Here is a 26,402-nt window from a genome sequence, read left to right as displayed (position 1 = left end):
TTTTATTTTGAAACACCCCACCGGAAGCGGTTTCCTCCTCCGGTGGAGGACACCGTTAGCCGACATAGCGACCGGCGCTCGGCTGAGTTTGACGTGGCACTCCGCTTTTCGTGAGGGCAACGCAAGTGAGGAAGACTCTCCCCGCTCTTCAGGTGAGTGCAGTTTTTTTTTTTTTTTTTTAAATGTCTTTCCATAAACGTTATCGTTTGTTAGACGCGTCCATGTTTGAAGCGGAAGCGGCTGGAGCTCAAAGGAAAACTTTATTCGGGTTTCCGTGTAGCTAGCAAGATGCTCCCAGTGTAGTCAACACGGAGTAGCCAGCAGTGAATTGTTAATTCTCGTCTTAAAGCGGAGAGCTACAGCTGACGTCACGTCCAACGGAGAGGACGATGTGTGTGTCCGTCCGGCTGGACGTCAATTCACCCACAGGGACGCTCAGCTGTCCTTTTAGACGTTATAACGGTCTTTGACGTGGCAGTTCTGAGAAGTGGCAGATGCGACCACCTCAACATGTAACTGCGGTTATTAGTTTTATTTTATTTCCTCTTCTTTTTTCTTTTTTCTTTTTTTTAAATTTCGGGTGAAACGTGTTTTGTTGTGTTTATTGCGTCAGAACGAAGCAGCTGTTATTTTTGTTGACACACACAAAAAAAAAAAAAAAGGTTTGGACACCTGAACGCGTCACTAAACTGCATCCGGATGCGGGTGTGTTTTAAAACGATGGTTTAAAAAAAAGAAAAGAAAAAAAAAGAGGTGTTTTTATTAATTCAGACTTATTTAAATTAATTCATAGCTAAACACTGAAGTAAAACACTAGGAGATAACACATGCATGTCAGGGCCTGTCTTATCTCTCCTCAAGCAAAGGTCCATCTGAGTGTTGATAATTGTGTGACGTCACAACATTTATTATTGTAGGAAGGGTTTTTAAATAGTAATAGATCTGGTATTACTGGGGTTGATGGAATCGGAAATCTTCGCTGGAATATTTTTGTTTATTTCTAAGTATTTAATATAAAGATTAAAAAAAAACCAACACAGATGTGCAGCATAGAGTTTAAATCCACCCTTCCACCCTTCCACCAGCAGGTTGTCCGGATTCCTTCCTCCTGGCATGAGCATCCAGTAACCGTCGTGGCGTCATCATGAGTCAACAGGGTTACGTTGCTGCCCCCCCTTACTCCCAGGCCCAGCCGGGGATGGGGGGCTACCAAGGCGGGTTTGGGAGCGGTCCTGCTCAGCCCCTCTACGGCCGCTACGGGGGACCGCCTCAGGCGTTCAACCCCCCACCAGCGGGTGAAGTGTTCCTGTTTTTGTTGACTCATTTCGTTTTGTCCCGCTCGATGAACGCACTCGATGAAATATCTGGAACCGGAACGCTTTGTGTCGTCCTGCTCACACGGCGTTGATTTTCTTGCTGCAGGTGTGATGAAGTCACCTGTTTCCTCTGCTGCCGTTGTGCCCCCGCCGCCAGCGTCCGGTCAGTTCAACCCCAACGTCCAGCAGAATGGAACCCACCCCCAAAGGTGAGCGTCAGCACGGCTGAGCTTCAGAAAACGTAACCTTTTGGAGATTGTGAATAACTTTTAAAGTAAAACATTTCCTCCGTTTTGAGATAAAATGTCTGTTTTGATCATGTCGGCTAAATTTTATCATCTAATTTTCCTCCCTGTGTGTCAGATACCCTCCTGCCCCAGCTGCCCCTGCTGCTTATGGACAACCTCCACAGTCCCCTTACAACAGCGTGGCCTCTCCGGCCCCGCCCCCTCAGCAGCAGCTAACCAATCAGATGAATGCTATGAACTTGGGCTCTTATGGTGAGTCAGCCGTTCACTCGTTTCTACTTTGAAGATCACAGCAGATAAATAATGAATTTTATTGATTTGAAGGAATCTTGATTTTTTTCTATTGATTGATTTTTTTTTTTTTTAGCCCCCGGTCCCAGACATGGAGCTCCTCCTCCAACCAGCTCCGTAGCCCAGCCGCCGTTCCAAGCAGCCCCTCCTCCAGCAATGGGCCAGCCGCAGATGCCCCCAGGCCCACAGTCCCCCCACATGTCTCCACCACAGTCCCCCTTAGCCAGCATGCCACTGATGGGTGGGCAGCCAATGGGTGGGCAGCCAATGGGTGGGCAGCCAATGGGTGGACAACCAATGGGTGGGCAGCCAATGGGTGGACAACCAATGGGTGGACAACCAATGGGTGGGCAGCAAATGGGTGGGCAGCCAATGGGTGGGCAGCAAATGGGTGGCCCTCCCATGGCAAACATGGGTAGACCCTTTCCTGGACCACCCCCTCCAGGCCCTGGAGGTTTCCAGCAGCCTGGTCCCCCAGCTGCTGGTCCACCAGGATACCCACAGCAAGCAGGTACCTGTGAAACTGTAACCCCCCCCCAGAATTTGAGCTTACACCAGTCAGGTTTCTGAAAATCATCTCTGGTGAAATGTTTTACAGGTCAGTTCGGGGGACAAATGGCGGGGCCACAGCCGGGGATGCCCGGAGCCTTCCCTGGATCACCAGGTGGACTGGGGGGGCCGCCTCAGAAGAAACTGGACCCGGACTCCATCCCCAGCACGGTGAGTGGATCATCGTCTTCATCCCTTAAACCAGGGGGGGTCAAACTCATTTCCACTGAGGGCCACGTCAGCATGACGGCTGTCCTCAAAGGGCCAGAAGTAACTAATAAATGTAACTCAGTGTCATGTAAAATAAATAATGGGCTGAACTGTTGCATTGTGGGAATTGTAGTTTTGTTCAAAGCATGCTTTTGACCTATTTATTTTTAGACACTCTGACTTTTTTTTGCTCGTGCGGGCCACATCAAATGATGTGGCGGGGCCACATTTGGCCCCCGGGCCTTGAGTTGGACACATGTGCCTTAAACCTCGCCTGCTGTCTGTCAGCTGGAACCAGATTGTAACTGAATCCTCCACTCTAGACACAAGTAATCGAAGACGACCAAGCCAAACACGGGGGGCAGCTGTTCACCACGAACATCAGGGGACAGGTTCCACCTCTGGTCACCACTAACTTCACCGTGCAGGACCAAGGTAACACGACGACGGCTCAACGCTTCTCTTCCACGTCGCTATTTCTGATATTTGTCATTTGCACGTAAACGCTAAACAAAACGAGAACCACGATCCGCTCTTCCGCTGATCGCAGGAAACGCCAGCCCGCGGTTCATGCGCTGCACCACCTACTCGCTGCCCTGCACCGCCGACCTGGCCAAGCAGTGCCAGGTACCGCTGGCCACCATCATCAAGCCCTTCGCCAGTCTGCCAAAGAATGAGGTGAGTCCTGGCGTTTAAGCCGTTTGCCTGGAACAAAAGATCAGGTCGTATTAATGTGAGAAGACGGAACAGAAGAGAGAAGAACAGAATCTGTCCCACATTTTGTCAAACATGTTTGTTTGTTTATTTATTTATTTACTTATTTATACGTTCAAATCTGTGAAATTGAATCGTTTGATCCACGTCTCCTCTGATCGACGTTCCCCGTGTTCTATGAAAGCTCATCTGTCCTGTGGATAACCTCCTGTTGGATTTTATGTGATCCAACCCCCCCCCCCCACACACACACACACACACGCACACACTCGCCTCGTCCCAGGCACTCGCTGACCTTTTTAGGCAATGCTAACTCTCTCATCTGACGTTAGTCTAATTAGCTTAGTCTAATGTCAGATCTGCAGCGACCACTGGAGAAGAACGGTTTTATTGGCCTCCCTTTGGAGGAGAGTCGCCCCCCCCCCACCTCAAACAAACACTCCGAGTGGGTTCATCACTCAGGAGCACGCCGTTGTTGTCCGGATGCTAACGTCAGCCGACCAGCCTGAAGGTGGTGTTTTGCCCCTCTGCCCCTCCAGAATCCGCTTTTCGTCGTGGACCACGGAGAGACCGGCCCGATCCGCTGCAACCGCTGCAAGGCCTACATGTGTCCCTACATGCAGTTCATCGACGGGGGGCGCCGCTTCCAGTGCAGCTTCTGCAACTGCATCAACGAAGGTGAACGTCGGCGCGAAAACGACGCAGCTTTTCATTTGAATTCAGACGACAAAGTCGGAGGTAAACCGTTTTGTTTCCCTCCCCAGTGCCGGCATTCTACTTCCAGCATCTGGACCACATGGGCAGGAGGGTGGACTTCTACGAGAGGCCTGAGCTGTCCCTGGGCTCCTACGAATTCATCGCCACCATGGATTACTGCAAGGTAGGGGTCGGACACATCACGAGCGCGCTAGTCACTAAAGACCGATGCATAGCCGAAACCGCCATTAAATACAGCCTTTAATTAAAGGGACGGTGCGCCTGTTCCTTCTGGATCTGTAGTCACAGGTTCATTACATTAGAAGTGATCATGGGGGGGTTGTTGAACCTGAAGGCGGCCTTTTGTCAACCCGGCTCTATGAGGGAACGCCCTGAACGACAAAGAAAATCACGACAGTCATTATCTCTGGCCGAGATTTTAGGTTTTTGCCGTGCAGGCTCACACAAAGAAACCCAGTTGGGGTGTGTGTTCCGACCGCCACCCCCCCCTGTACGGGAGGCGTTCCGTTCGGATCCGAACAGAGAGAGACGTCTCCAGGGAGGCCGAGGACAACGTCTGAGTCACGCCTCCGGCCGACTTCTGCTGTTTATTAACGCTCATAAACAGTCACCGCCGGCCGCTTGTTAAACAAACGGCAGCGAGGTGAGCGTTCTGTCGTTGTTACCGCGGAAACATAACAGTGTGCTCCAGCTGACCCCCCCCCCCCCTCGCACTCGCCGGCCTCTGAGGAATTCACAAAACACAACAGTCGGTGGGAGGCGCCAGAAGATTTTATTAAAACTCCACATTAGGACCTCAGAGGAGCGTTTTTCCTCATTTCCTGTGGAAATCTGTTTCCTGTTTTTAAATTAACAGTAACTAATCAGTTCTGTCCCCCCCCCCCCTCCAGAACAACAAGCCCCCCAACCCTCCCGCCTACATCTTCATGATCGACGTGTCCTACAACAACATCAAGAGCGGGCTGGTGAAGCTGATCTGCGACGAGCTGAAGACGCTGCTGGACCACCTGCCCAGGTAGGCACCGCCGCGGAGAGACGCTCCACGTCCTTATAAGGACTTCCCTCTAGCCAGATGTTCGCTCGCCAGCTGAGAGCTGGATTTCCCAGAGGTGAGCGTGATGGACTTCAACCCCCGTCGATGCCCGGAACGACTCTTTTTTCCCCCTGCACCTCATCAGTCCCAGCAGCAGCTCGTCCGTATTTATCCGCTGCCATGACTTCATCCTTCAAACACCAGAGCGCCGCGTCGGCTGACTTTTCCTCCGCTTTCGTTTCGAGACCCCCGCTTTTATTTATTTAATCACGCCAGTCCGTTCAGTTGATTCCGCCGCGTCGTCTAAAGCGCGCGTGTGATTCGATCACGATAAAACTTGGGGGCCCGTTTTGAGTCGACGCAGACGCGTTTGAAGAAAGAACGAAGCGGAGCGATCCCCGAGAGTCGGGGTGACTGTAATCAGACTCCTCCGCGTCTCCTTCAGGGAGGAAGGCGTGGAGTCCTCCGCCGTCAAGGTGGGCTTCGTCACCTACAACAAGATCCTCCACTTCTACAACGTGAAGAGCGCCCTGGCCCAGCCCCAGATGATGGTGGTGTCCGACACGGCCGAGATGTTCGTCCCGCTGCTCGACGGCTTCCTGGTCAGCTACCGGGAATCCAGAGCCGTCATCACCAAGTGAGACGCCGCTGCACAAAAACCCACCTCTGAGTCTTTTTCTTAAAATAACGCCACCACCCCCCCACACACACTCCTTACAGCCTCCTGGACCAGATCCCGGACATGTTTGCCGACACCAACGAGAGCGAGACGGTCTTCGCCCCCGTCATCCAGGCCGGAGTGGAGGCCTTCAAGGTTAGCGCTGGCGTGACAAATGTCAATGCAAGGTGGGGGCCCAGACCCCCCCCCCCCTCTCCCCAGTCACATGACTAACACCGTTAGTTTAGTTCCAATCTGAAGCGCCGCCGTCTTTGTTTTGACTCCCAGACCCCCCCCCCCCGGATCGTCTCACGTCGTCATAGCATTTCATATCTTGCCGGTCCGACTTATCGTCAGCGGAGTGAAGTTTTCTCCCCCTGATGTGTTTGTGTTCACTGTAAAGCCCAACAAACCCCCCACCCCCCCCACAAAGATATGAGCTCAGCTCCTGGCAGACGCCAAAGGAAAAATTCACATACACATTTTAATTGGAAGCAGTTGTGACGTTACACAACAGCAGAGTCCGGACCGATTCGCTCATGCCTGTTCACGCTGCTTCATCTCCAGCTTTAAAGTCCGTTCAGTCACACGGGGGTGGGGGGGCGGCGGGGGGGTATTAATTATTACATCCCGCTTCAAAGCGGTGATGTCTTGTGATTGTCAGTGTTGGTGTGGTCGTCCGTTAGTCCACCAACAATCTTTGCAACCGTTGCAGATAGAAAAGACAGAAAGCACATAGGTCAAGGTAACATTTTGAATTCAGGGGTGTTGCGGGATGTTGCAGTCTGTGACTGCATTGGTTCTAGTTACTTCATCCTAGGAATGACTTTGGGACGACAGGCGCCACACATCTTTAGTGGGGGCTTCCTTACATCCTATCACCCCCCCCATCCCCCCTACAGGCGGCCGAATGCAGCGGGAAACTCTTCATCTTCCATTCCTCCATGCCCACCGCCGAGGCTCCGGGCAAACTGAAGAACAGGGATGACAAAAAGCTGGTCAACACCGACAAAGAGAAGGTGAGGAGGGGGGGTGAAACCTGTATTTTATACCTCGTGGGTCAACTTTTGAACCCGGAGCTGCAGTTTACTTTCTGCCGCCCCTCCATCAGACGCTCTTCCAGCCTCAGAAGGGCGTCTACGAGCAGCTGTCCAAGGACTGCGTGGCTCAGGGATGCTGCGTGGATCTCTTCCTCTTCCCCAGCCAGTTCACGGACGTGGCGACCATGGCCGACGTGCCCTCGCACACCGGAGGCTCCGTCTACAAGTACAACAACTTCCAGGTGCGCTGAGGTTGTTTTTTTCCCCCTTTCTTTCCCAGGCCTCTGGACACAAACACTAAGATGCAACAAAACACGACGAACCGTTTTTACGCTCTGAGAATAACGTAAAGCAGACAAAGGCATGCTGGAGCCCCATAAAAGCTACTTCCACATAACGACTCTGGCGCGGAACCCACGGTCTATTAAGAGCCATCCCATAGGAATAACAAACATGGGAAATTGCTCCAAACTGTGCAAACACACAACACACTGGGGCAGCGCCATGACGTTAGCGCCAATGGGCTAAACCACATCGAATTACTTGCTGGGAAGTCGCTGAACGCCGTCTCTACGTGAAACTAGAAGGTGTTTGTTGGCAGAGGATCACAGTAAAGCCCGCCCCCTGCTGGTCAAAGCGCGTCATCACATGACTCTCCTCAGGTGGAGACCGACGGAGAGCACTTCCTGAGGGACCTGAGGAAAGACGTGCAGAAGGGCGTCGCCTTCGACGCCATCATGCGTGTTCGCACCAGCACAGGTGAGGATTAACCCAACCTGGAAACGACCTGCGAGGCCACGCCCCCCCACCCCGTAATCTACATCTGAATGTCTCCCCAGGCTTCAGAGCCACCGATTTCTTCGGCGCCATCCACATGAACAACACCACCGACGTGGAGATGGCGGCGGTGGACTGCGACAAGGCAGTCACTGTGGAGCTGAAGCACGACGACACGCTCAGCGAGGAGGCGGGGGCTCTGATACAGGTGTGACACAACGTTTATACGCGGGGTTTTTTTGCGTTTTTGTGCGAGCTGGGAATTCAACACCCCTGCGGATGTTTTTTTTCCCCAGTGTGCCCTGCTGTACACCACCATCGGGGGCCAGCGGCGCCTCCGCATCCACAACCTCAGCCTGAACTGCAGCTCGCAGCTGATGGAGCTGTACAAGAACTGCGAGACCGACTCGCTCATCAACTTCTTCGCCAAATCAGGTGAGTTTCAAGGCCGCGCCTCCTCCACAGGACTCGCCCCTCCCCTCTCCTAACCAACCTGCTCTCGTCGCGCCCCGCCCAGCCTACCGCGCCATGTTGAACCAGCCCATCAAGAACGTGAGGGAGATCCTGGTCAGCCAGACGGCCCACATGTTAGCGTGTTACCGGAAGAACTGCGCCAGCCCCTCCGCCGCCAGCCAGGTGAGCGCTGGAGCAACACCTGAGTCAGACCCGCCCACCTTTAGTCCCGCCCTAAAGGTCGTCTTTTTTTATTTCCCACCTGCAGCTGATCCTGCCTGACGCCATGAAGGTGTTTCCGGTCTACATGAACAGCCTCATGAAAACCACCCCCCTGGTGGGCAGCACCGAGCTCTCCACGGACGACAGAGCCCAGCAGAGGCTGGCGCTCATGGGCATGGGGGTGGAGGACACGCAGCTGCTGCTCTACCCCCGCCTCATCCCGCTGGTGGGGGGGGACTCCAAGTTCAATCTATTATCTTTGAATCCAGAGTTGTGTTTTTAAGAATCTTAAATATCTTTCAGCACAACATGGACGTGAGCAGCGAGGCTCCGCCCACCCCGCTGCGCTGCTCCGAGGAGCGTCTGACGGACGCCGGCCTGTTCCTGCTGGAGAACGGACACGTCATGTTCCTGTGGCTGGGCCAGGCGAGCCCCCCAGACCTCATCCAGAGCATCTTCAACCTGCCCTCCCTCGCACACCTGCAAGGTCACATGGTGAGCATCAGACACGCCCACCTCATGTTTATCAGCCCGGTGGAACGCCGTCGGGGCGTTAGTCCATAAAAGAAAGTTAAACGGATTGATTCCAGTCCAGAACACGACACAAAGTTTGAAGCTTTGTTTCCAAAACAAAGATTTTTAATGTTTACAAATCAATATTTGAATTGTTTTATCAATAACGATTCCAGACTTGACCAATCAATCGTCTTTCTATTTCCCAGGCTGCTCTGCCAGAACTAGACAACCCGCTTTCAAAGAAGCTCCGATCCATCGTGAGCGATGTTCTTGAGAAGAGGCCCAACTCCATGAAGGTAGGCGGGAAAATAACGGTGACAAAAAAATGATAGGGAAGTCATGGTGAAGCATAACAGCTTTTAATGATCTGTGGCTCCCTCCAGTGGCGAGAAGCAAAACTACACTCGTCACCACCTAATTTTGTTTCATGGCGTAAAGCAGCTAACTGAACATAAATCATGTCCCAGTATTAATGGACAAGATGAAGCTTTTAAAAGGACAAATATTAAGTGAACTTTCCCTACTAAGCTTTAATGCAGAGGATAAAATTAGCTTCAGTCATTTGTTACCCCTGGAGTCCAGACACAGAACATGTAACATGGAAAGTTTGGTCCTCCATTAATCACATGTCAACTTATCAATGACAGCTTAAGTGCGTTTTAAAGTACGCAGGCTGAGCCGGTGACTGCAAAACCTCTGCAAACCTGCATCTGGACAGGAAACGGATGACATTTGCTTACCTTCCCCCCCCCTCTCAGCTCCAATTGGTGAGGCAGAAGGACAAACCAGAGATGTTGTTCCGTCAGTTCCTGGTGGAGGATAAAGGCCTGCACGGCGGCGCGTCCTACATGGACTTCCTCTGCTACGTTCACAGGGAGGTCAGGCAGCTGCTCACTTAAACGCCCGACGTCAAAACGGACCAAATCTCTCCGCGTCCGTCTCACCCGGCCCCGATCGAATGCTCCACGACGGTCCGACAAAGAAAGTGTTTGTTTTTTCCCAAAGACGGAGAAATCAGGGACCAGGACCTTCTGGGACGGAACCTCGAGAGCCGAAGCTGCCTTTCCAACACACTTCAGAAAACAGTATCGTCTTCAAATAACCGTTTGTCACCTGAGAAAGAGGTGGTCCACCATGTCCGGTGTGGATGTGACGGACTGTGGAGGCTGGAGTCAGTCCAGAACCTGAGGCTGGATGCATGTTTACATAAAGGAGGCCCCTGGCACGAGTAAAATATAATATTATATCATATGATGACATTCCAACTTCATAGACGAGGGGTTATTTGTGGGCAATACTGTGGATTTTTCACCGAGAAGCTCAATAAATTTTCTCCAGTCTTTGTTATACATGTAAAGAGTTCCAGTATGTAATTTAAAATGTTAATTTCTTTAAAGTTTTATCAAATCTTTAGGAAAAATTATGTCAAGTTAGCAGAAAAGAGGCAGGAATAAAAGGTGCAATTATTCTAAGATGGATTCAAACCATTCCCTCTAGATGTAGAACTAAAACGATATTCTGACAGGAGAAACTTTGTTTTCTCCAAGAAAAAAGGGAACAAAAAATAAATTGTCCTGTTGGAATGATGCATTTCCTCCAATAGGAATTGACCAAAAGTGCTGTGACAGTAAAACAGTTCCTATTGGATCATCTAATTTTAAAACCTTCACTTTTTCTAACCAAAGTAAATCCATTCTCTGCTTTCTCATTCATCGCTTCATCCTGTCTTGTACCGTTTCTTTTTCATGTAATTCATGTATTCATTTGTATGTTGTGTTAATGTGGCCGACAACATTCACATGTGTTTTTAAAACATGACCATCTGCCTTAAGTCCATATTTGTTAAAATATAACGTAAGGGGGGGCTCTGGATGATTTCAGAATCTTAGAACTGGAAAGAAAGACGGTTGTTTTTATGTAGAATATTGGAAATATATATAATTATGAATTCTGCTCATTTTTTAGCCTTGACAGCTACATTTAAAGCCAGAAAACGAATCTAAAAATCGAGTAAATTGCCTTTTTGACATGAAAATGTTAGAAAACCTTACGGATTATTTTGGAATAAAATATTTTTTAAGTACTGTTCTTAAGTTCATTGTTACAGAATCCAAAATGTATGTTTAATTTTAAACACTTTAGTATAAATAAGTATACATTATTTAATAAACATAAAACATTTTTCATTACCTGAAAGCTGGTGGAAATATTTGACTTCCTTTTCACCTGTAGGGGGAGCCAGCGAGCTCTATGCTCCAGAATAACCATTAAAATCGACAAACTACATTATTACTTTATAGACTTTCTGCGCAAACCAGTTGTTTATGATTAAATAAAATATTTATAATTATTGAAGTATTTCATGTGAAACCCTCCAAAATAAGAGCCCAGAATGTTTTAATGTTCTTATAAACACACAGACACCGTGAGCCATCAGTGAGGAGTAATGTCTTGACATTTACGACCAATTTAAATTTGTATTATTCATTTTTGTCAGACTTGGCTGATTTTTTGGAAGGAGAGGAAATGAAGCAATTCTTCCTGACGTCCACCAGGTTTATAAATCCACTCGGACGTTGTGTAAATATATTTAGAAGTGTTTTTTTTTAAATATTTATTGACAAAATGCCAACCAAAGAGTGAGGAACACAAACACAAACTGAGGAGGAAAGGGTTTTTGATACTTTCTTAATGGAATGATACACATTACTTCCAAGAACACAAGAATACAGCTCAGAATAAAGTCTTTTATCCTTCAGTTGGATCCAACGCGTCTCACTGAGGACTGTCGCTACTCACCAGAACTGGCTCCTACCCGACCCGTTTGATGCCCAACATCCAGGTCATAGTGGGAAAAAGAAGTAAAACCAGTCACCTGCTTCGTCCTGAAATGTCCTGACTCTTCTGTCAGTAGTTTCCACCGAGAACAGGAAGAGGAAGTGACTATGCTTTGCTTCCAGCATGCCTTATGTTAGCTTATATGCGGCGCTTTAATCACAGACAGCAGGAACCAGTCGGGGTTAAAGGGTGTCGGTGGCTGGACTTCACCCACAGGATCAAGTAATGTAGGAGGGGGAAAACAGCAGGAAGTGCATTAGCATAAGGATTAGCATTAGCTAGCAACCCAAGAACGATGAGTATAATACAAATTTACAGTTATTTAAGAACCAAAAGTTAAAAAAAAAACAGAATAATGAACAAATCTAAAGACCCGAGAGCAAACTTTCATTTAATACTGTACAGCTGACAATCAATGACGTAATACTATATAAATACCTCCAACACTTCCTTCAGTGTAAAGTAAACAGAGGAAACAAACATACGGCTAAGAGGAGTTACTACACATACAAAGGGTTAAATGAAATACACAGAAAGCAGCATTTATCTTACGATAAAGACGTCTAATGTTTCATTCACGGTAAATATAGCTACCTGTGTGCTTCTGTAGACAAACCATCCTCACCGTGGTCCGCTTTGACATCATAACAATCCTCGTCTCGTTCTGGTTGGCAAGTAAACATAAAAATCGAGAAGATTCTGGTCGAGTTCTTATCTGTATGTACAGTATTTTCTGGACTATAACGCGCACCTAAAAGTCTTTAATTTTCTCAAAAACCGACAGTGCGCCTTATAATCCAGTGCGCCTTATATATGAAAAAACTATTTGAACTAGGTCTTTCATTGAAGCTGCATCTTATAGTCAAGTGCGCCTAATAGTGCGGAAAATGGTGTACACATCAGAATGATACGACTACGGCTTCATTCCCACAAAACGGTGAGCGAGACCACAACCGTTAGCTAAGTCTGGGTGAGAACACTCTGGACCAGTGACGTTGTTCCGTTGTTGTTTGTTTGTTTGTTCTATAAAGTCACAGTGATTCCACTCAGTGGTAACTAAACTGGATTGAAATAAATAGAAGCGGATCAGAATCACCTCGATGTGTTTGAGATATCAGAGGCTAAGACGTTAGCACGTAAGAGGGCGGGAACCCGCCTTGACTTTGATGTTTTCCTCTTCCTGTTTGTTTTTAAAGTGATACTTCTTAAATGAGGGGTTCCAGAGTGTTCGCACCGCGTTCCTGTTCCTACCTGTGGCCCCCCGCAGTCATGAACATTTCATCTACCGTTCAACGCCTGCATAGCACGCTGTACACAGTATGAGTCCAAGTCGGTTATCTGGGCCCAGCTAAAGGTGGCGTCCTCCTCCGAGTTAAAGAACGTTTTCAAAGAGGTGCATTGATCTCATGATGTTTTCATCCTGCGTGCAAACACACAACAGTGTAATGAGGGTAAAGCACAGAGCGCCAACGGCACTGGAGAAGATGTCGGGATATCCGGCTTACATTTTGGCAACAGTCGATGAACTCGTCTATGGTTACCACTCCGTCTTTGTTCTTATCCATCTTCTGTTGGAAGCAGAAAGGGAGAATGAAAGAAAAGAAGAGGATTTTCTAAAGCTTCTTTGCTCCGACCGACATTTAGAGTAACACATGACACACTTGCCTGGAAGAAGACTTCTACGTGTTGCCGAGGTGTCTCCTCTTTGAGGACGGGGTACGTGCATTTGCCCATCATGTCGTAGATGGCCTTCATGATGTCGAGCATTTCCTGCAACAAGCAGAAAAAAGTCAGTTCAAGCGTTTAAAGCTTAAAATAACACGACACGTGACTAGACACGATCTGGAGATGAGTCCAATCCCATCGTCTTACTGCCTCGTCTTCCTCACACGTGCGGCCGGACGCACCTCTTTAGTGATGTATCCGTCTTTGTTGATGTCGTACAGGTTGAACGCCCAGTTGAGTTTCTCCTGGATCGTTCCCCGCAGGAGGATGGAGAGACCCATCACGAAATCCTGCGAGGAAAAATAAGCAATAACAAAAACATGACGTAACAATCGTCAGCACACGTTCAATAACTCCAAACCAAATATTTCTGCAGGGGTGTGATGTTGGGTTTTTAATTAGAAGTAGTTGCGCGCTATAAATCCAATATGCCTCCTTATTCAAATTATTAGCCTTCTCATAATCCGGGTTGGCCTTCTGGGAATACTTTGGAGGAGAACGAACTTCCACGTTAGCTAGCGGAGTTCTGGGTTTGGTGTAACGACAGTCTTTTTGTCCTAATAAGCACATATATACCCTTCATGAATATTAATCACCTGGTGGCGGATTCTGAACTAGACTGACAGAGCTACATTAAAATCACAGATTACGTAATCCTCCTGTGTAAAGAGTCTGCGATTTAAAAAATTATAAACGTGACGATAAACCTGATTTTTGAATCCGTTGTCATTCCAAACACACAAACAGACAAACACAAAGACTTCAAGTTCGTTTTCTCTGAAGTTCGTTTTTCGGATCTTTGCAGAAATACTCGCCTCGAAACTCACAGAGCCGTTGTGATCGTTGTCGAATGCATTGAACAGGAAGTGTGCATAAGTTGAGGCGTCTGTGGAGAGAAAGAGAGAGAGAGCAAACACAGGTTGCATTAAAATCTACCAAGCATCTGCTGGGATAACAAGAGAATTCGCATCCTGCAACATCGGAGATTTACAAGGAAAGAAGTTCTGAGGAAAAGTTTTCCGAACAGCTTCAAAGAAAGACGAGTGTTTTTTTCTTTCGTAATAAAAGAACGACGTGCCGTGAGCCGTTTTATTTACTGGTCTGCCTTTCTCCTCTCTGAACTGATATATCAAAGCTTCCTAATGCTTCATCTCTGTTTCCATCAGTGGAATCTTGGCATAATGATGAGAGCCAACAGCAAGCGGCTTCAGAGTCGCTGCTTGCTTGTATTTTTTTTTTTTTTTAATTACAACTGTGAAGACAATCGGGAGATAAGACGTAAGACAAGCTGACGAAAACAAAAGCGGTTGGGCTCCTCCCGGGTTTGAGAACACGACACAAACCTCCTTGAGGGAAGAACTGCGAGTAGATGTCTTTAAAAGTCTCTTCGTTGACGACTCCGCTGGGGCATTCCTGGAAGACAAAGAGGAATTGCACGAGTCATTCGTCATCTTTTAAAGAGTCTAGACGGTTTAATATTCTCCACTGAAATAAGCAACGCTGCAACTTGAGACCTCAGATGGATCTTAAGCCTGGTGTGAGTTATCGCTAAAAGTCTCATCCAATGTGTCGAAGATTTACTTTTGTAAATACTCCTGCAGAAATAACCATTTAAAGTAGTTCCTCGAGATACGAGTGATTTGAGATACAAGTCAATTTGATATAGGAGCAAAATCTGAGATACGAGTTATGATTCTGAAGAAAACCACGTGTTGGCGGATGGATACAACATCATTGAGACCGGATCTCGTTCTCGTTGGTGAAGTAAAGACGTAGCTCGTGTGTTCTCGTGACTTTTGCGTTTCTTTTTAACTTCATTGTTTACGTAACTTATATATAATTAATTATACACAGGTAAAGTCTGCATGTTTATTGGTTAATAATTTTTAAAAAAATTTAATTTAAGGGGTTTGGGGCCTTTTTACAGACTGGAACGCATTAAAATTATTTTAGTTATTTTAAAACTTCAGAGTTCAGTCATGGAACGGATTAAACTCGTATCTCTACTGTAAATGATTACCCCCCCCCCACTTCAAAGCGTGATGTATTGTAATTGCTTGTGTGTTCGTCCGTCCGTTAGTTAGTCCACCAAATATCTTTACAACCGTTGCAGATAGAAAGATGAAACCAAAAGCACATGACTCGGGCAGCAAAGGGGATGACAATGAGATGATGACCTTGACCTTAAGAAAACTAGATCAAGGTCAAATTTCAACTTTTGTACACTCAGGAACTGGATGAGATGGAAAGACAAAGCAGAAGGCCAGCGTAAGACCATAGATCAAAGCTACTACTTTGATCAATGACAGTAAGTCAGAGCGCTAGCTTTGATCTTTGACATGCGCAAGTAGGTCAGGGTAAAAGTTTGAATTTAGGGGTGTCGCGGGATGTTGCAGTCTGCCTAGTCGTTGGTAGCTTCTAGCGGTGCACGTCTGTTACGGTGACATCACTTCTGGCCAGTTTAACTCGCAGTGGCTGCGAAATTTTCAGACAAACAGCACGTTTTGTGTTTGACGTCAATTTCAATCTTGAAACGGGACGATGCCTGTGAGCTCACAGGCGAGACGCGATTCATCCTCGTTGGTTTGACCAATCGTACGGATGGTCAAACCATCCATACAATGCGCCACAGACGTCGCATCACAGGCAGCCTCCTGTAGCCCTCTCGTAGCATCCATTGCTAAAGCTGAATGCTCTTACACAACGCCTCCGAGAAGCATCGCTTTAATAAAGAAAGGCTTTGTGGGAGAAGTGGCAGTGACCTTGCTTGGTGATAAAGGTAGTTAGTTGTGCAGGTTCTGTCGCTTTGTGGCTTCACGCCAACAGCAGGATATTGAATTGGTAAAAAAAAAAAAGAAAAGAACTTCACCTGTACAGTTTTTTTTTTTTTCACACATGAGGCACATCTTTTTATAGAAGAAACTCACAGCGGATATAAAGAGGAAGAGGATGAACATCTCGCTGGAGGAAAGGATATTAGAAGACATTTGTTCTCCTGCGTGCATCAATGAAACCTTTCTCGTAATTCTAGTTGACATACAGTATTTCATTGGTGTGAGTTTCCCGTTAGCTCCGCCGTGAAACGTGAACGTGAAAAGCAGCGATCCTCGGATGCAGCAGGGTCACCCGACTTCGCCCGACTCTCCTCCTCCGCTGCACGGACCTGGTCACTGATTTTTGGTGAGGTCAAGAATTTTTGGGTTGTCATGGAGACAGAACGAGCACGAATCTGTCCAGAGTGTTTGGCAGTCCTTGAGACCTTGAGACACAAGGTAAAACTGAGGCTAATCGGAGATTTGACAAAATCTATAGAAAAATCCAACCTGATAACGTCATTGATGAAGCGGGAGTGGGATTAATAGATCAAAGCTAGTGCTTTGATCTATGAAAGTAGGTCAGAGCACTAGCTTTGATCTATGGTCTTACTCACACTGAAAATATTTGGCGGACAAACTAACGAACAAACGAACACTGACAATTACAACACATGACCGCTTTGAAGCGGGAAGTAAAAACGTTTTCAGTGCATTTCTTTGTTTCCAGAGTAGATCTGGGTGAGGAGAAAGTTTTCTTTATTCATCTCATTCATCAGATGCTCTGCAATTTAAATTTCAGAAGTTATTCTGTCCTCTTGATGCATGAACTACAGTCCCGTCAGATTTAACTCTGACGTCACATTCTGTTGAAAAGACGGATTTAAATCCATTTTACTTTGCACAGGCGAAGCTCGATTGAGGAGTAAATTATGGACGTGAAATCACTTTTAGACACTCATGAAAAATGGAGTGTTGGTGGACTCCATGTGCTTCATTGAGTGTGTTTTCAGTCATCAGAAATAAGGAACAGAAAACGGCTTTATCCAGGAGAAGAAGAAGAAGAAGAAGACCCTGTGACCCATCAGAAACATATTCCTGTTCATTTTGTGTCACCGGCAGAATTTGTCCATCCATGAAAATGAAATCAGAAATACAGTCTGTGAATGATTTTTGTCTCTTTTTTTTTGCGGCCCGGTGAAGCGATGCAGCAATAAGCAGCGCGGGGAAGGAAATAAAGTCGTGAACGGAGATATCGCTGCTGGTGGAGGAGAATTTATGAGATCTGAATCCAACGCCTGAAGCGTCGCTCTGGACGGTGAACCGTGAAAGCACGGCTGACAATATTGTGTTATTTCCTGTTATATGAGGTCATGAGATTTAATTTATGGAACAGTGAATTCTCTCATTCCTTTAAAGTGGCCTTTGCTCCGATTCCACCCGAGCAGCCGGACCGAGAATTCTTTTTTTTGGATCCATTTTGGACGTGTCGCTTCGTCTGAGTCAGCTGCAGGACAAATGAACGACTAGTTTGCCGTCAGGACGGATGACCTCATCCTGCCATCTGTATTAATGACTTTTTATTTGCTCTGAATCCCTGGAAAACGAGGACAAACAGCCAAATTTCTCCTTTCGGGAACGGTGCCAGGTTCTGCTCGTCTGGCTGGTCTTAAAAGCATTTAAGGGACAAGACGACACACAACAACAACAACAATGTCGTCTGCAGGCTGCTGTCTGGAAGGAACGACGTTTATCTGAGTTTAATGTGTTAGCATGACCACCGCTGTCTGTTAGCATGACTGGAGATACACGAGACACAGTTCATCCAGTAGGGACAACAATGTCGACGGCGTCGCAGTCGATTCGATAAACCAACTCGAATACACAACTAGAACCAACTAGAATTCAAAATTTTACCCTGATGTACTTGCATAGGTCAAAGATCAAAGCTAGTGCTCTGACCTACTGTCATTGATCAAAGCACCAATTTTGATCTTCGGTCTTACTCACACTGGTCTTCTTTCTCGTCTTTCTATCTTATCCGGTTCCAGAGTGTAAAAAAGTTTAAATTTGACCTTGACCTAGTTTTCTCAAGGTTATGGTCATCATCTAATTTTTATCCCCTTTGCTGCTGGAATATGCTTTTTGTTTCATCTTTCTATCTGCAACGGTTGAGAAGATTGTTGGTGGACTAACGTACATACGTACGTACGAACGGACGGACGAACACACGAACACTGACAACACCGCTTTGAAGTGGGATGTAAAAAGGCCGAAGCGTTTCATCCACATCCAGAATCAGGCGTTAGCCACCTAGCAACTAATTTACAGCTCCTGAAATAACAGGTTATGACGAATGTATTCAAGAAATCTTTGGCTGACTGAAGCTGAGGTCCTTCCAGTAATTTTCACGCTATTCAACGCGGACAGCGCCGTCCCCGAAGCCGTGCTGCTAAATTTGCTAAAAATACCTGCTCGCTCCGGACGTCGTCTTTCTACAATGTTCTCTCCCCGAAGACAGAATATTTCACATGAAGAAAAATAAAGACCTCATTAGAAACACTTTTACATTTTACTCCACCTCGAGTGGAAAGTGGGCTGATGGGCTCTGTGGGGAGCGCGGCTCCGGCTCGGCAGGAACGCACAGCCTCATGGGAATTTTCGCTATCATAACACTGGCTATCCACCTCCAGAGAATTGGGATTGGGTTAATTCTGGGTTACCTCATTATGCCTCACGCCAGAGGTGACCATGAAGTCAGATTGTTATTTGCTCCCTCGGAGGACGTTGACCTTGGTCATCTTCCTCCGAGCATTTGAGAAACGACTTAATTATCTTCATCATAAATAATGCACAGATATGTCTATGTTCTGTGGTCGGCCACAGATAAATGTTCATGATTGGGTGACGCACGAAAAAGGGGAGGCGGCTTGAGGGTGGGTCACTTACGTTTTTGAAGCCGCGGTAAAGAATCTGCAGCTCCTTGCGTGAGAAACGCGTCTGGGCTTCCAGCTGCTCCAGGCCCTCCGGGCGATGGCGGACGGCGGAGAGTTCCAGCTCATCTTCAACGCTGTCTGGAGGAAGAAGGGAAAAGGTCAGAGGAGAACAGACATCGGTGAGAAGCAAATTAGTATTTGTGAGACAATTTGTGTTATAATTCCAAAGGTGGACGACAGCTACAGATTGTTTGGATGCAAACATAATTAAACCGAAGACGGATCAGAGCATCCTCTTCCTCGCCGCGCCCAATGTGAAGCAGGGCGGCTGAACCCCTGAACTCTTTAACGATAGCGGACGCCGAGCTGTCGCCGTCTGCTCTTCGCTCGCAGCGCCTCGAGGCGTGACACGGCGTCTCCAGCCAGAAGGCCACGCCTTCTGACAGACCATAATTAACCTGCCGCTACGGCGCTGAGGCCTCAAGTTCAAAAGTTCGCTGATATTTTTACATGAAGATCATAAATATCATCGAAACATGATGCAAATGTTCTGTCTAAATGGGAGCGAAACTTTCGTAGCAGTTCATTTGCGTGTGAAGAACATCAAACGACAACAACAAACGTTCTCCGACTTCGACTCCAAATGAGAAATGTTTTGTGAAAAAAAAAATCTAAAAAGGAAAAGTAGCTGGAGCGACCATGCGTGACTAATCTTATATTGAGTGTATGTGACTTAAACAACAACAAAGACCATCACAGAGACAGTGTGTGTGTGTGTGTGTGTGTGTGTGGGGGGGGGTCGTGTAGAGGAGGAGGAGGAGGTGGGGCCACTTGCTTTGATTACTTGAGGACGACTTTTGAGCTGTGGAGCATGGAAAGAGCTTCATGAGTCGAGCTCTCAACCCGCGCTTGTGGACAATCTGAGGGTAACCTGGGAAATATAGCATCAGGTCTCACCGTTACCGTGGCAACCAGCAGCCTCAGTACATTGGAGGACACTTAACATGCAACAGACGGAGGGTCTATTAAAGGTAATGCAGGCACAAGGCAGCCATTTACGAACCGCCACCTCTGATTGGCTGAGCACCATGTCGCCGGTCTTACAAAGAACAGGATGTTTTTGTTTCGCTGACCCCGCCCCCTCCAATCAGTGTGAGTGACCAGTTGGAAAAGTGGGTAAAGTTACGGCTTTCTAATTAATTATATTACATATTCATGAGGATCTTTAGTTTAGCCCCGCCCACCAAATCCAATTTTAACCCCTGGTCGAAAAAACAACAAGAACAACAACAGATGTTCTGAGCAAAGTGTGACTCAAACAGACGAATCGCCTCCACAACAAGTTCCTGTTTCTTTTTTAGATACGTCACAGTCATGCCCAGCCAATCAGAAGCGGGTCGGGGCGGGGCAGGAGGTGACATCACTATATGAGGATCTTTAAATACATCGATTGGTGACGTCACAGCTGATTCTTCAGGACAACTGCACTCTATTAGCTCTAAGCTATCGCAGCGACTTCACTTCGTTAGAAAAGAATGAAACCAGATGAAGCATTAGCATCACTTTCATTCTCATGTTAGCATTTAGCATAATAACCCCGCACCTCAGACTCACAGAGATCACAAATTTAGGAACAATAGTGATTTGGCTTTAATGCTAATGCTAGCACGCTAATAGACTCACAATGACAAAGCTGGAACGTCAATATTTAACTTTGCCGCTGTGAAACTTTAGCATAAATAAAGATATCTGCCTGTAGTTACGTGAGTGAGTCTTTTAGACTGTTCCGTGTTTATTGACGTGTAAATCCAGGCGTGTTGCAGTGCAAGTTCAAGGTTGTGTTACATCATGTCACCTGAATCTGGTTCAATGGGTTAAATTACTTATTGACAGGTCTCCTATCAAATTGTGGGTCACCTGAATAAAAGACCTGCCGTGAAAAGGATACAGCCCCCGTGACCTCATGCCAGAGGGTAACCTAAGATCTCATCAGGTGTCGACTTTAGCCAAGCGTGCTCCTTGACAGAAGTGTATCCTGTCAGTGCAAAACGTTTGCTAGGTGTTAGACGAGTAAAGTAATGTTGTATGTAACAGCAGTGAGCGTATGAAATCACTCACCAGTTCAGAGCCTTGACTAAAAGCCCATGAACCCATTCCGGCTAGCGCCCCCGGCTATTCTGAAACATTTAGTAGGAGGTTTGACGGCCGCTGTGGGCGTTAGGACGAACTGGCAGGAGCTGCGAACCAGCTGTCCGTCAACTTGATGCCGTTTCAAGGATGCAATCACAGGTGAAAATTGTAGCAGAGGCAGGTAACCTAACGCCAAGATGGCTGCTGGGTGTCACAAGAGGTGCGTACAAACTGGGGCAAATGGACAACGTGGAGACAATTCCAAAGAAAAGACGCGAACACTGCTTCATTGATACGCAGCATTGTTCAGGGCTGTTGTTGCTGCTGTAGATCAGGTCAAACAGTAGTAAACTAGCCTAACGATCATGTCAATATGCTAACATGCTAACAGTGATGTGATTTTTAAGATCCCAATCTCAGGCAAAGTGTCACACTATGTCATGATGTACGTCTAATATACTATTATGACCATACTGGTGGTTAGCAAGTATTAGCTTTGCCATTATTTAGCCTGTTTACATTTGCTAATTAGCACAAACATGTACAGCAGTGACTGATGACCCTATCTTTTGGAGGGAAATCAGAACAAGGTGAAGATGAAAATTTAAAGGACGGACAAGATTGAAAAAGGTTCATCCTGTGGGAGAAATGAAATGTCCGGACAAATATGGTGTTAATCAATCGGGAAAGTTGTTGTGACAATCATAACAAACGAAAACTCATCCGTTTGCCAATTTTCTACCATTTTGTTTGCTGGACTGTGTTTCAGCAGGGACAAAAAGGTACAAACCTATTTCAGCCACCTGATCATCGGTTCCCAATCCTTTACCCGCCTTGGTGCTCAAGGACGATGCTTTAGTTAGCTTCAGTCGAGCAGATATTACGACTGAATCTAAATCAGACAATCGATGCTGTGCAAACCGAAAGCACAGCGTGGAATGTGAAAAGCTAAAGGCAATAAAAACAGATCCGTAAAGCAGAATATAGCAGAGTGTGACTGACACGGTGATTAATCAGGAAAGAAAAGAGCATGCAGTCGTGTGTCTGATTAATGTTTGCCCTTTTAGTTCATTGACAAAGTGGATCTGGCATTCGTGTGTTTAAACCAAAGGATCGCCTGGAAGACAGAAAAATAAAGAGATGAATAATCGCCAGCGTTGTCCTGAAGAATTCTAAGAAGCAGACGGAGGACTCTGCAGAGTCTAGACATCTGATTCCATTCATTACATGCACACACAGTCATGACAGACGTTTGCCTTCCTTGAAAGAACAGCTTCCAGAGGGTTCGCGTCCATCGGCTGGGCTAGGCTACCTTTACAGCTCATCAGAAATGGAACGTAGCCCACAGCCTTACAGCAGAATGAGGTTTGATTCTCCACAGAGCTGACAAAGCTGTGAGAAACTCAAACACTGGGATATGAAGAATACACCCCCCTCCAAAAAGAAAAGAAAATCAGTCATGGTTCAACTGATGAAAGAGGCGTTTATTTTAAAGCGAGGTTCATAAATATGTGATGGTCGATGTCAATGATGTCAATAAATCTGGGGTCAATAACTTCGTTTCAGTTTAATGAATGAGCTGGCTTTCTGTGGTGATAGTGGGTGTTGGGCAGAGAAAAATGACCTGGGGGTGTCCAAGTGGGGCCAATGAATTTAATACAGCAAATGGAAAAACCCTTTATTCAACATTAGAGTCAAATTAAAATCATTACTGAATCTATGATTGAGGAAAATTGATTTAATCCGTGTGAAATTGTCCCCCCCCCACATGTTGTCATCACACCCCTTGTGTGTGATGAGGTAAGATGATGTCATCACTATCTGGGCTCCAGCTGCTCGCAGAACCGTGGAGGCGGGACTCGCAAAAGTAGGCCACAACTCCAAAGGAGCGGCGACTTTTGTCTTGACGGCCGACGTGATCGAGTTACAAGACGCAGCGTTGAGCAGGAGAGAGAGAGGTCTGGACTCCTTCAGACGGCAGTTACACTCGATGACCCCCGTCTAATTGAAGGAGGTCATTTTTCCATGGAGGTAACACGAAAACCTTTCAAAAATGAAAACTTACCCTCCCATAATCCTCTGTTTCTTCTGTCAACAATGTTCACGTAGAGGTACAACTTCACGTCTTTGTTGGAAAGAGTCTACGCTAGCTGATCTGTCACCCTGGAGTGCTTCGGATTAATGCTAACATTAGCATCTTAAATTTGTAAATCACTGATGATCTGATTAAACACCTGAACCAGAGTCAAACCTGATCTTATCTCACGGTGAGCTGTCTCCTAATATAGCCTCCCTGAAGTTCTGGCAACATAACTCAGGACAACCGACCATTGGCATTGGAGAATCTAGTTCATCAGAGGACAGCCATCAGAGGCAGCATCTTCTTCTGTCCGTGTAAGGGCAAAATTCACAACAGCATCCCAACACTGATAGGTAAGATCGTAAATGCAGACCATGCTATCACACTGTCAAATGCAGTGGAAGAAAGCAATTTGTGCAAATGGAGTCTAATGATGAATAAATGGAAATTGTAATTCGCTAAAGTCACGAGACTGATTGCCACAAAATGTCTGCGAAACGCAGATCAATAATCGCTGAATCTTACAGCTTTGTCGGCGTCGACAACTTAAAATGATCGATAAGCAATGCTGACATATGAGAATTTACAACGAATGGATGGCAGGACGCTTTTAAGCCAAATATTTATTGGGTCATGGGTAGACGACAGCATCAGTCCTTCCAGCGTTTAACTCCCCAGGCTGTTGTCTCTGAGCTAAATAGAGATAAATGTGACAGACGCATGGCAGCTAGCAATTAACTGAAATTACACCCAGCAACACAGAAACGGGGAGGGCGGATGAGGAAGGTCTGGCAGCTTGGACAGTGGTGGATTTTATTAATGTTGGCACACTTCCCAAAACAACATGAAACAGCTAAACTGACACTATTGGCCTTGGAATATTCCAAAGAGAATAACTTGGCAAAAGCGCTTTCCGTTTGCAACACCGGACTGGGATATTGGGAGTGTACAACAACAGCGGAAGACAACGAAGAATATTACAAGCTCAGCATCTTTTGCCTCAGGTCCTCTTTCTTTGCTCACATTAACTTTAGAAACATTCCTCATATTACGAGTGTGAAGAGGTGAACGGAAGTGCAAATGTCAGGACATTTCAAGCTCCACCTGAGGGGGTAAGATAAAATGCATCACCCGAGGAGGAATACATTTTCCTTTTCTCGTGCTAAAAAAACAAATTACAGCAGCATCCAGAATGTCGGCGCTGCCAACAGAGGACATCTGCCGATTACAGTTTGGTTTCTGGAAGCCCTAGAGCTGAGTCAATAACGGTGCGGTATTTCAAACACAAGACTCACTTTAGATGACGTAAAACAAATGGACGACTGCTGAATCCAATGATGATTGGCCATTTGTTTCCACCAGGTTGGCCCACATTCAAACAAGATCCCAACACTGGAATACGGAGAGTAATGTCAGTGGTGTTAGTTAATTAAAGAGTCCAGATCCTGGTGGTGGTCAGGACAAAAACTTAACAGGGAGACGATGTCAATCCAAACTGGACCGGTTCCTCTAACAACAAAGACCTACTCTGGAGGCAGACCTGATTTTTAAATCCCTCTGAGACATGAATTCACTCGTCCTGGAGGAGGTTTTTGTTTTCTGCTGCCAATGATGGAAGGCAGATCCAGGTTTGAGTCCAAGGCACTGAACAGCCTTGGAAACAAGCCTTGATTACTCTCCTCAGGTTTGCTACTGCAGAAGGCAAAAAGGAGATGAAACTACAGTCGCACGCTAACATTAGCCAAGACCTTCTGTCATTAGTGCAGTTTGCTTAGCTGGATTTTGGCTTCTGCACTTAGAACAGTTAGAATGTTTAAACAAGTCGGTTTGAGGAGAAGAAATGTTTCAGCGGAGAGCTTTTCAAATCAAATGAGGGTCACTTACTGAAGCTCTAAAGACTGGATGCCTTCATGCTCCAAAATGGGCCACTATGACCATTACATGGGCCGGAGAGTTTGCCCGAATTAAAGAGAAAGAGCAGGCGATGCTTTTAATTGCGCTCATTTTTCAGTCTGAAGTGTCTCAAAAGAAAAACTCGCTCTGGCAATGGAAAGAAAGGTCTGCTGTTCATTTCAACTCCCATGATATCAACTGATAATTATAAAGGTGGAAAAAAGGAAGTGACTTGTGATTCATTTCCAAGAGTCATCCGTCTTCCAGTCACTGGAAACCAGCTCTGATGGCACCAGTCACGCAGAAAAGAGCATTAATGGATTTATGGATTTAATTCTCTCTTGTTTATATTTCACATGAGCAACGCGGGATCCCAAAACAACCCCTTAGAATAAAGTCATAAATCTTTCTTTATACTGTACTGCAGCCAAAAGACAAACCAAAGATCCAAACTGGGGCAATACGGCGTCTCCTGCAAGCAGAATGAGCAGGAAAATCAAGAAATGCACAAGAAAAGTGACGTGGAGTTCTTTCTAGGACAGTAGGACTCATTTGGTTTTTGTAATGAAACAGCGCTGGTCTATTTCGCTCCTGTTGGTTGTGATCTGGATGACGGTTCCATGTACTGGGTCAGGTTTTAGCTCATAAAGTAGGATTATTTGTGTTTTTGGGCTGGCTGATTGTGCAGCTGAATGGCACTTAAAATTTTATTAGACTAAGTGCAAATTGAAAATTTGTTCTTTGTCATTAATGGTTTGAGTGTAATATAGAAATCGCTGCTAATGAAATTAAGACACGAGAAAAGTCAGCACTTTCTATCCCAGTTTCCCAGTTGTGTTTATGTTCCAGTAGCCAAGAAAGTTTCCAGGACTGTTGGGATATTTCATTATATACAGATGTTCATCTGGGAACAGACCACACATTTATGCCTTAAACAATCCAGCTGAGAGAAAAGCATGAGTGGAATTAGCTATACTGTTAGCAACTACTGCATTATGCATGAGATCCTATGTCCTTGGCTTAGTTACAGAAAATATTGTTACTGGATTAAAAAGCCAATATTATTATTCATTTTGTTGGGTAATTAATGTCGTGGACGTGCTATGAGTAAACTGGTTTTAATTTGGATTTTTTTAAAAACTATGTGGAGCAAGATGATTAAAAGTTTATGGAAGTGTACTTTTCTTTTTTGATCACAGCTCTTTAAGCTGACACTACACTAAAGCATCCTTCAATAAGATGC

General features: G+C 46.2%; 2 protein-coding genes across 6 annotated transcripts in view; one reads left to right on the top strand and one right to left on the bottom strand.

The window, feature by feature from the left end:
* Positions 1-7: 7 nt before the first annotated feature.
* sec24d (SEC24 homolog D, COPII coat complex component) lies at positions 8-10,828 on the top strand. 2 transcript variants are annotated; one of them, XM_068307653.1, is made up of 23 exons: positions 8-152; positions 1,089-1,295; positions 1,423-1,525; positions 1,680-1,816; positions 1,932-2,366; positions 2,454-2,575; positions 2,938-3,049; positions 3,165-3,292; positions 3,868-4,006; positions 4,093-4,208; positions 4,936-5,060; positions 5,524-5,715; positions 5,799-5,892; positions 6,639-6,755; positions 6,848-7,018; positions 7,439-7,535; positions 7,616-7,761; positions 7,850-7,988; positions 8,071-8,189; positions 8,275-8,454; positions 8,532-8,723; positions 8,951-9,040; positions 9,503-10,828. In XM_068307653.1, the coding sequence occupies exons 2-23, from the start codon at positions 1,145-1,147 to the stop codon at positions 9,641-9,643; spliced, it is 3,246 nt and encodes a 1,081-aa protein (XP_068163754.1). In that variant the 5' UTR covers positions 8-152; positions 1,089-1,144; the 3' UTR covers positions 9,644-10,828. The 2 variants fall into 2 exon arrangements, with proteins under 2 accessions (XP_068163754.1, XP_068163753.1); XM_068307652.1 differs by having other exon boundaries at positions 15-152; positions 1,086-1,295.
* A 588-nt stretch (positions 10,829-11,416) lies between these two features.
* Positions 11,417-26,402, bottom strand: part of kcnip4a (potassium voltage-gated channel interacting protein 4a) — a 59,009-nt gene continuing 44,023 nt past the window's right edge. For 2 of the 4 annotated variants that reach the window (XM_068307657.1, XM_068307656.1), the window contains exons 2-8: positions 19,070-19,194; positions 14,651-14,720; positions 14,123-14,193; positions 13,490-13,597; positions 13,248-13,352; positions 13,088-13,150; positions 11,417-13,002 (exon numbers count right to left, since the gene is read on the bottom strand). In XM_068307657.1, coding sequence (XP_068163758.1) covers positions 12,955-13,002; positions 13,088-13,150; positions 13,248-13,352; positions 13,490-13,597; positions 14,123-14,193; positions 14,651-14,720; positions 19,070-19,194 — 590 coding nt within the window. In that variant the 3' untranslated portion in view covers positions 11,417-12,954. Of the gene's footprint in view, positions 13,151-13,247; positions 13,353-13,489; positions 13,598-14,122; positions 14,194-14,650; positions 14,721-19,069; positions 19,195-26,402 lie in introns of all 4 variants that reach the window. The other 2 variants (XM_068307655.1, XM_068307654.1) reach the window with 1 other exon arrangement.

This window comes from Antennarius striatus, chromosome 23, assembly GCF_040054535.1.
Source record: "Antennarius striatus isolate MH-2024 chromosome 23, ASM4005453v1, whole genome shotgun sequence".
In the NCBI taxonomy this organism is placed as follows: Eukaryota; Metazoa; Chordata; class Actinopteri; order Lophiiformes; family Antennariidae; genus Antennarius; species Antennarius striatus.
The sequence above is the reverse complement of the archived record's forward strand: the minus strand, read 5'-3'. Positions and strand labels throughout refer to the sequence as shown.

Coding starts and splice junctions, on each gene's coding strand:
- sec24d (XM_068307653.1), top strand. CDS start 1,145: ATGAGTCAACAGGGTTACGTTGCTGCCCCCCCTTACTCCCAGGCCCAG. Junction 1,296..1,422: donor GTTCAACCCCCCACCAGCGG/GTGAAGTGTTCC, acceptor TTCTTGCTGCAG/GTGTGATGAAGTCACCTGTT. Junction 1,526..1,679: donor AATGGAACCCACCCCCAAAG/GTGAGCGTCAGC, acceptor CCTGTGTGTCAG/ATACCCTCCTGCCCCAGCTG.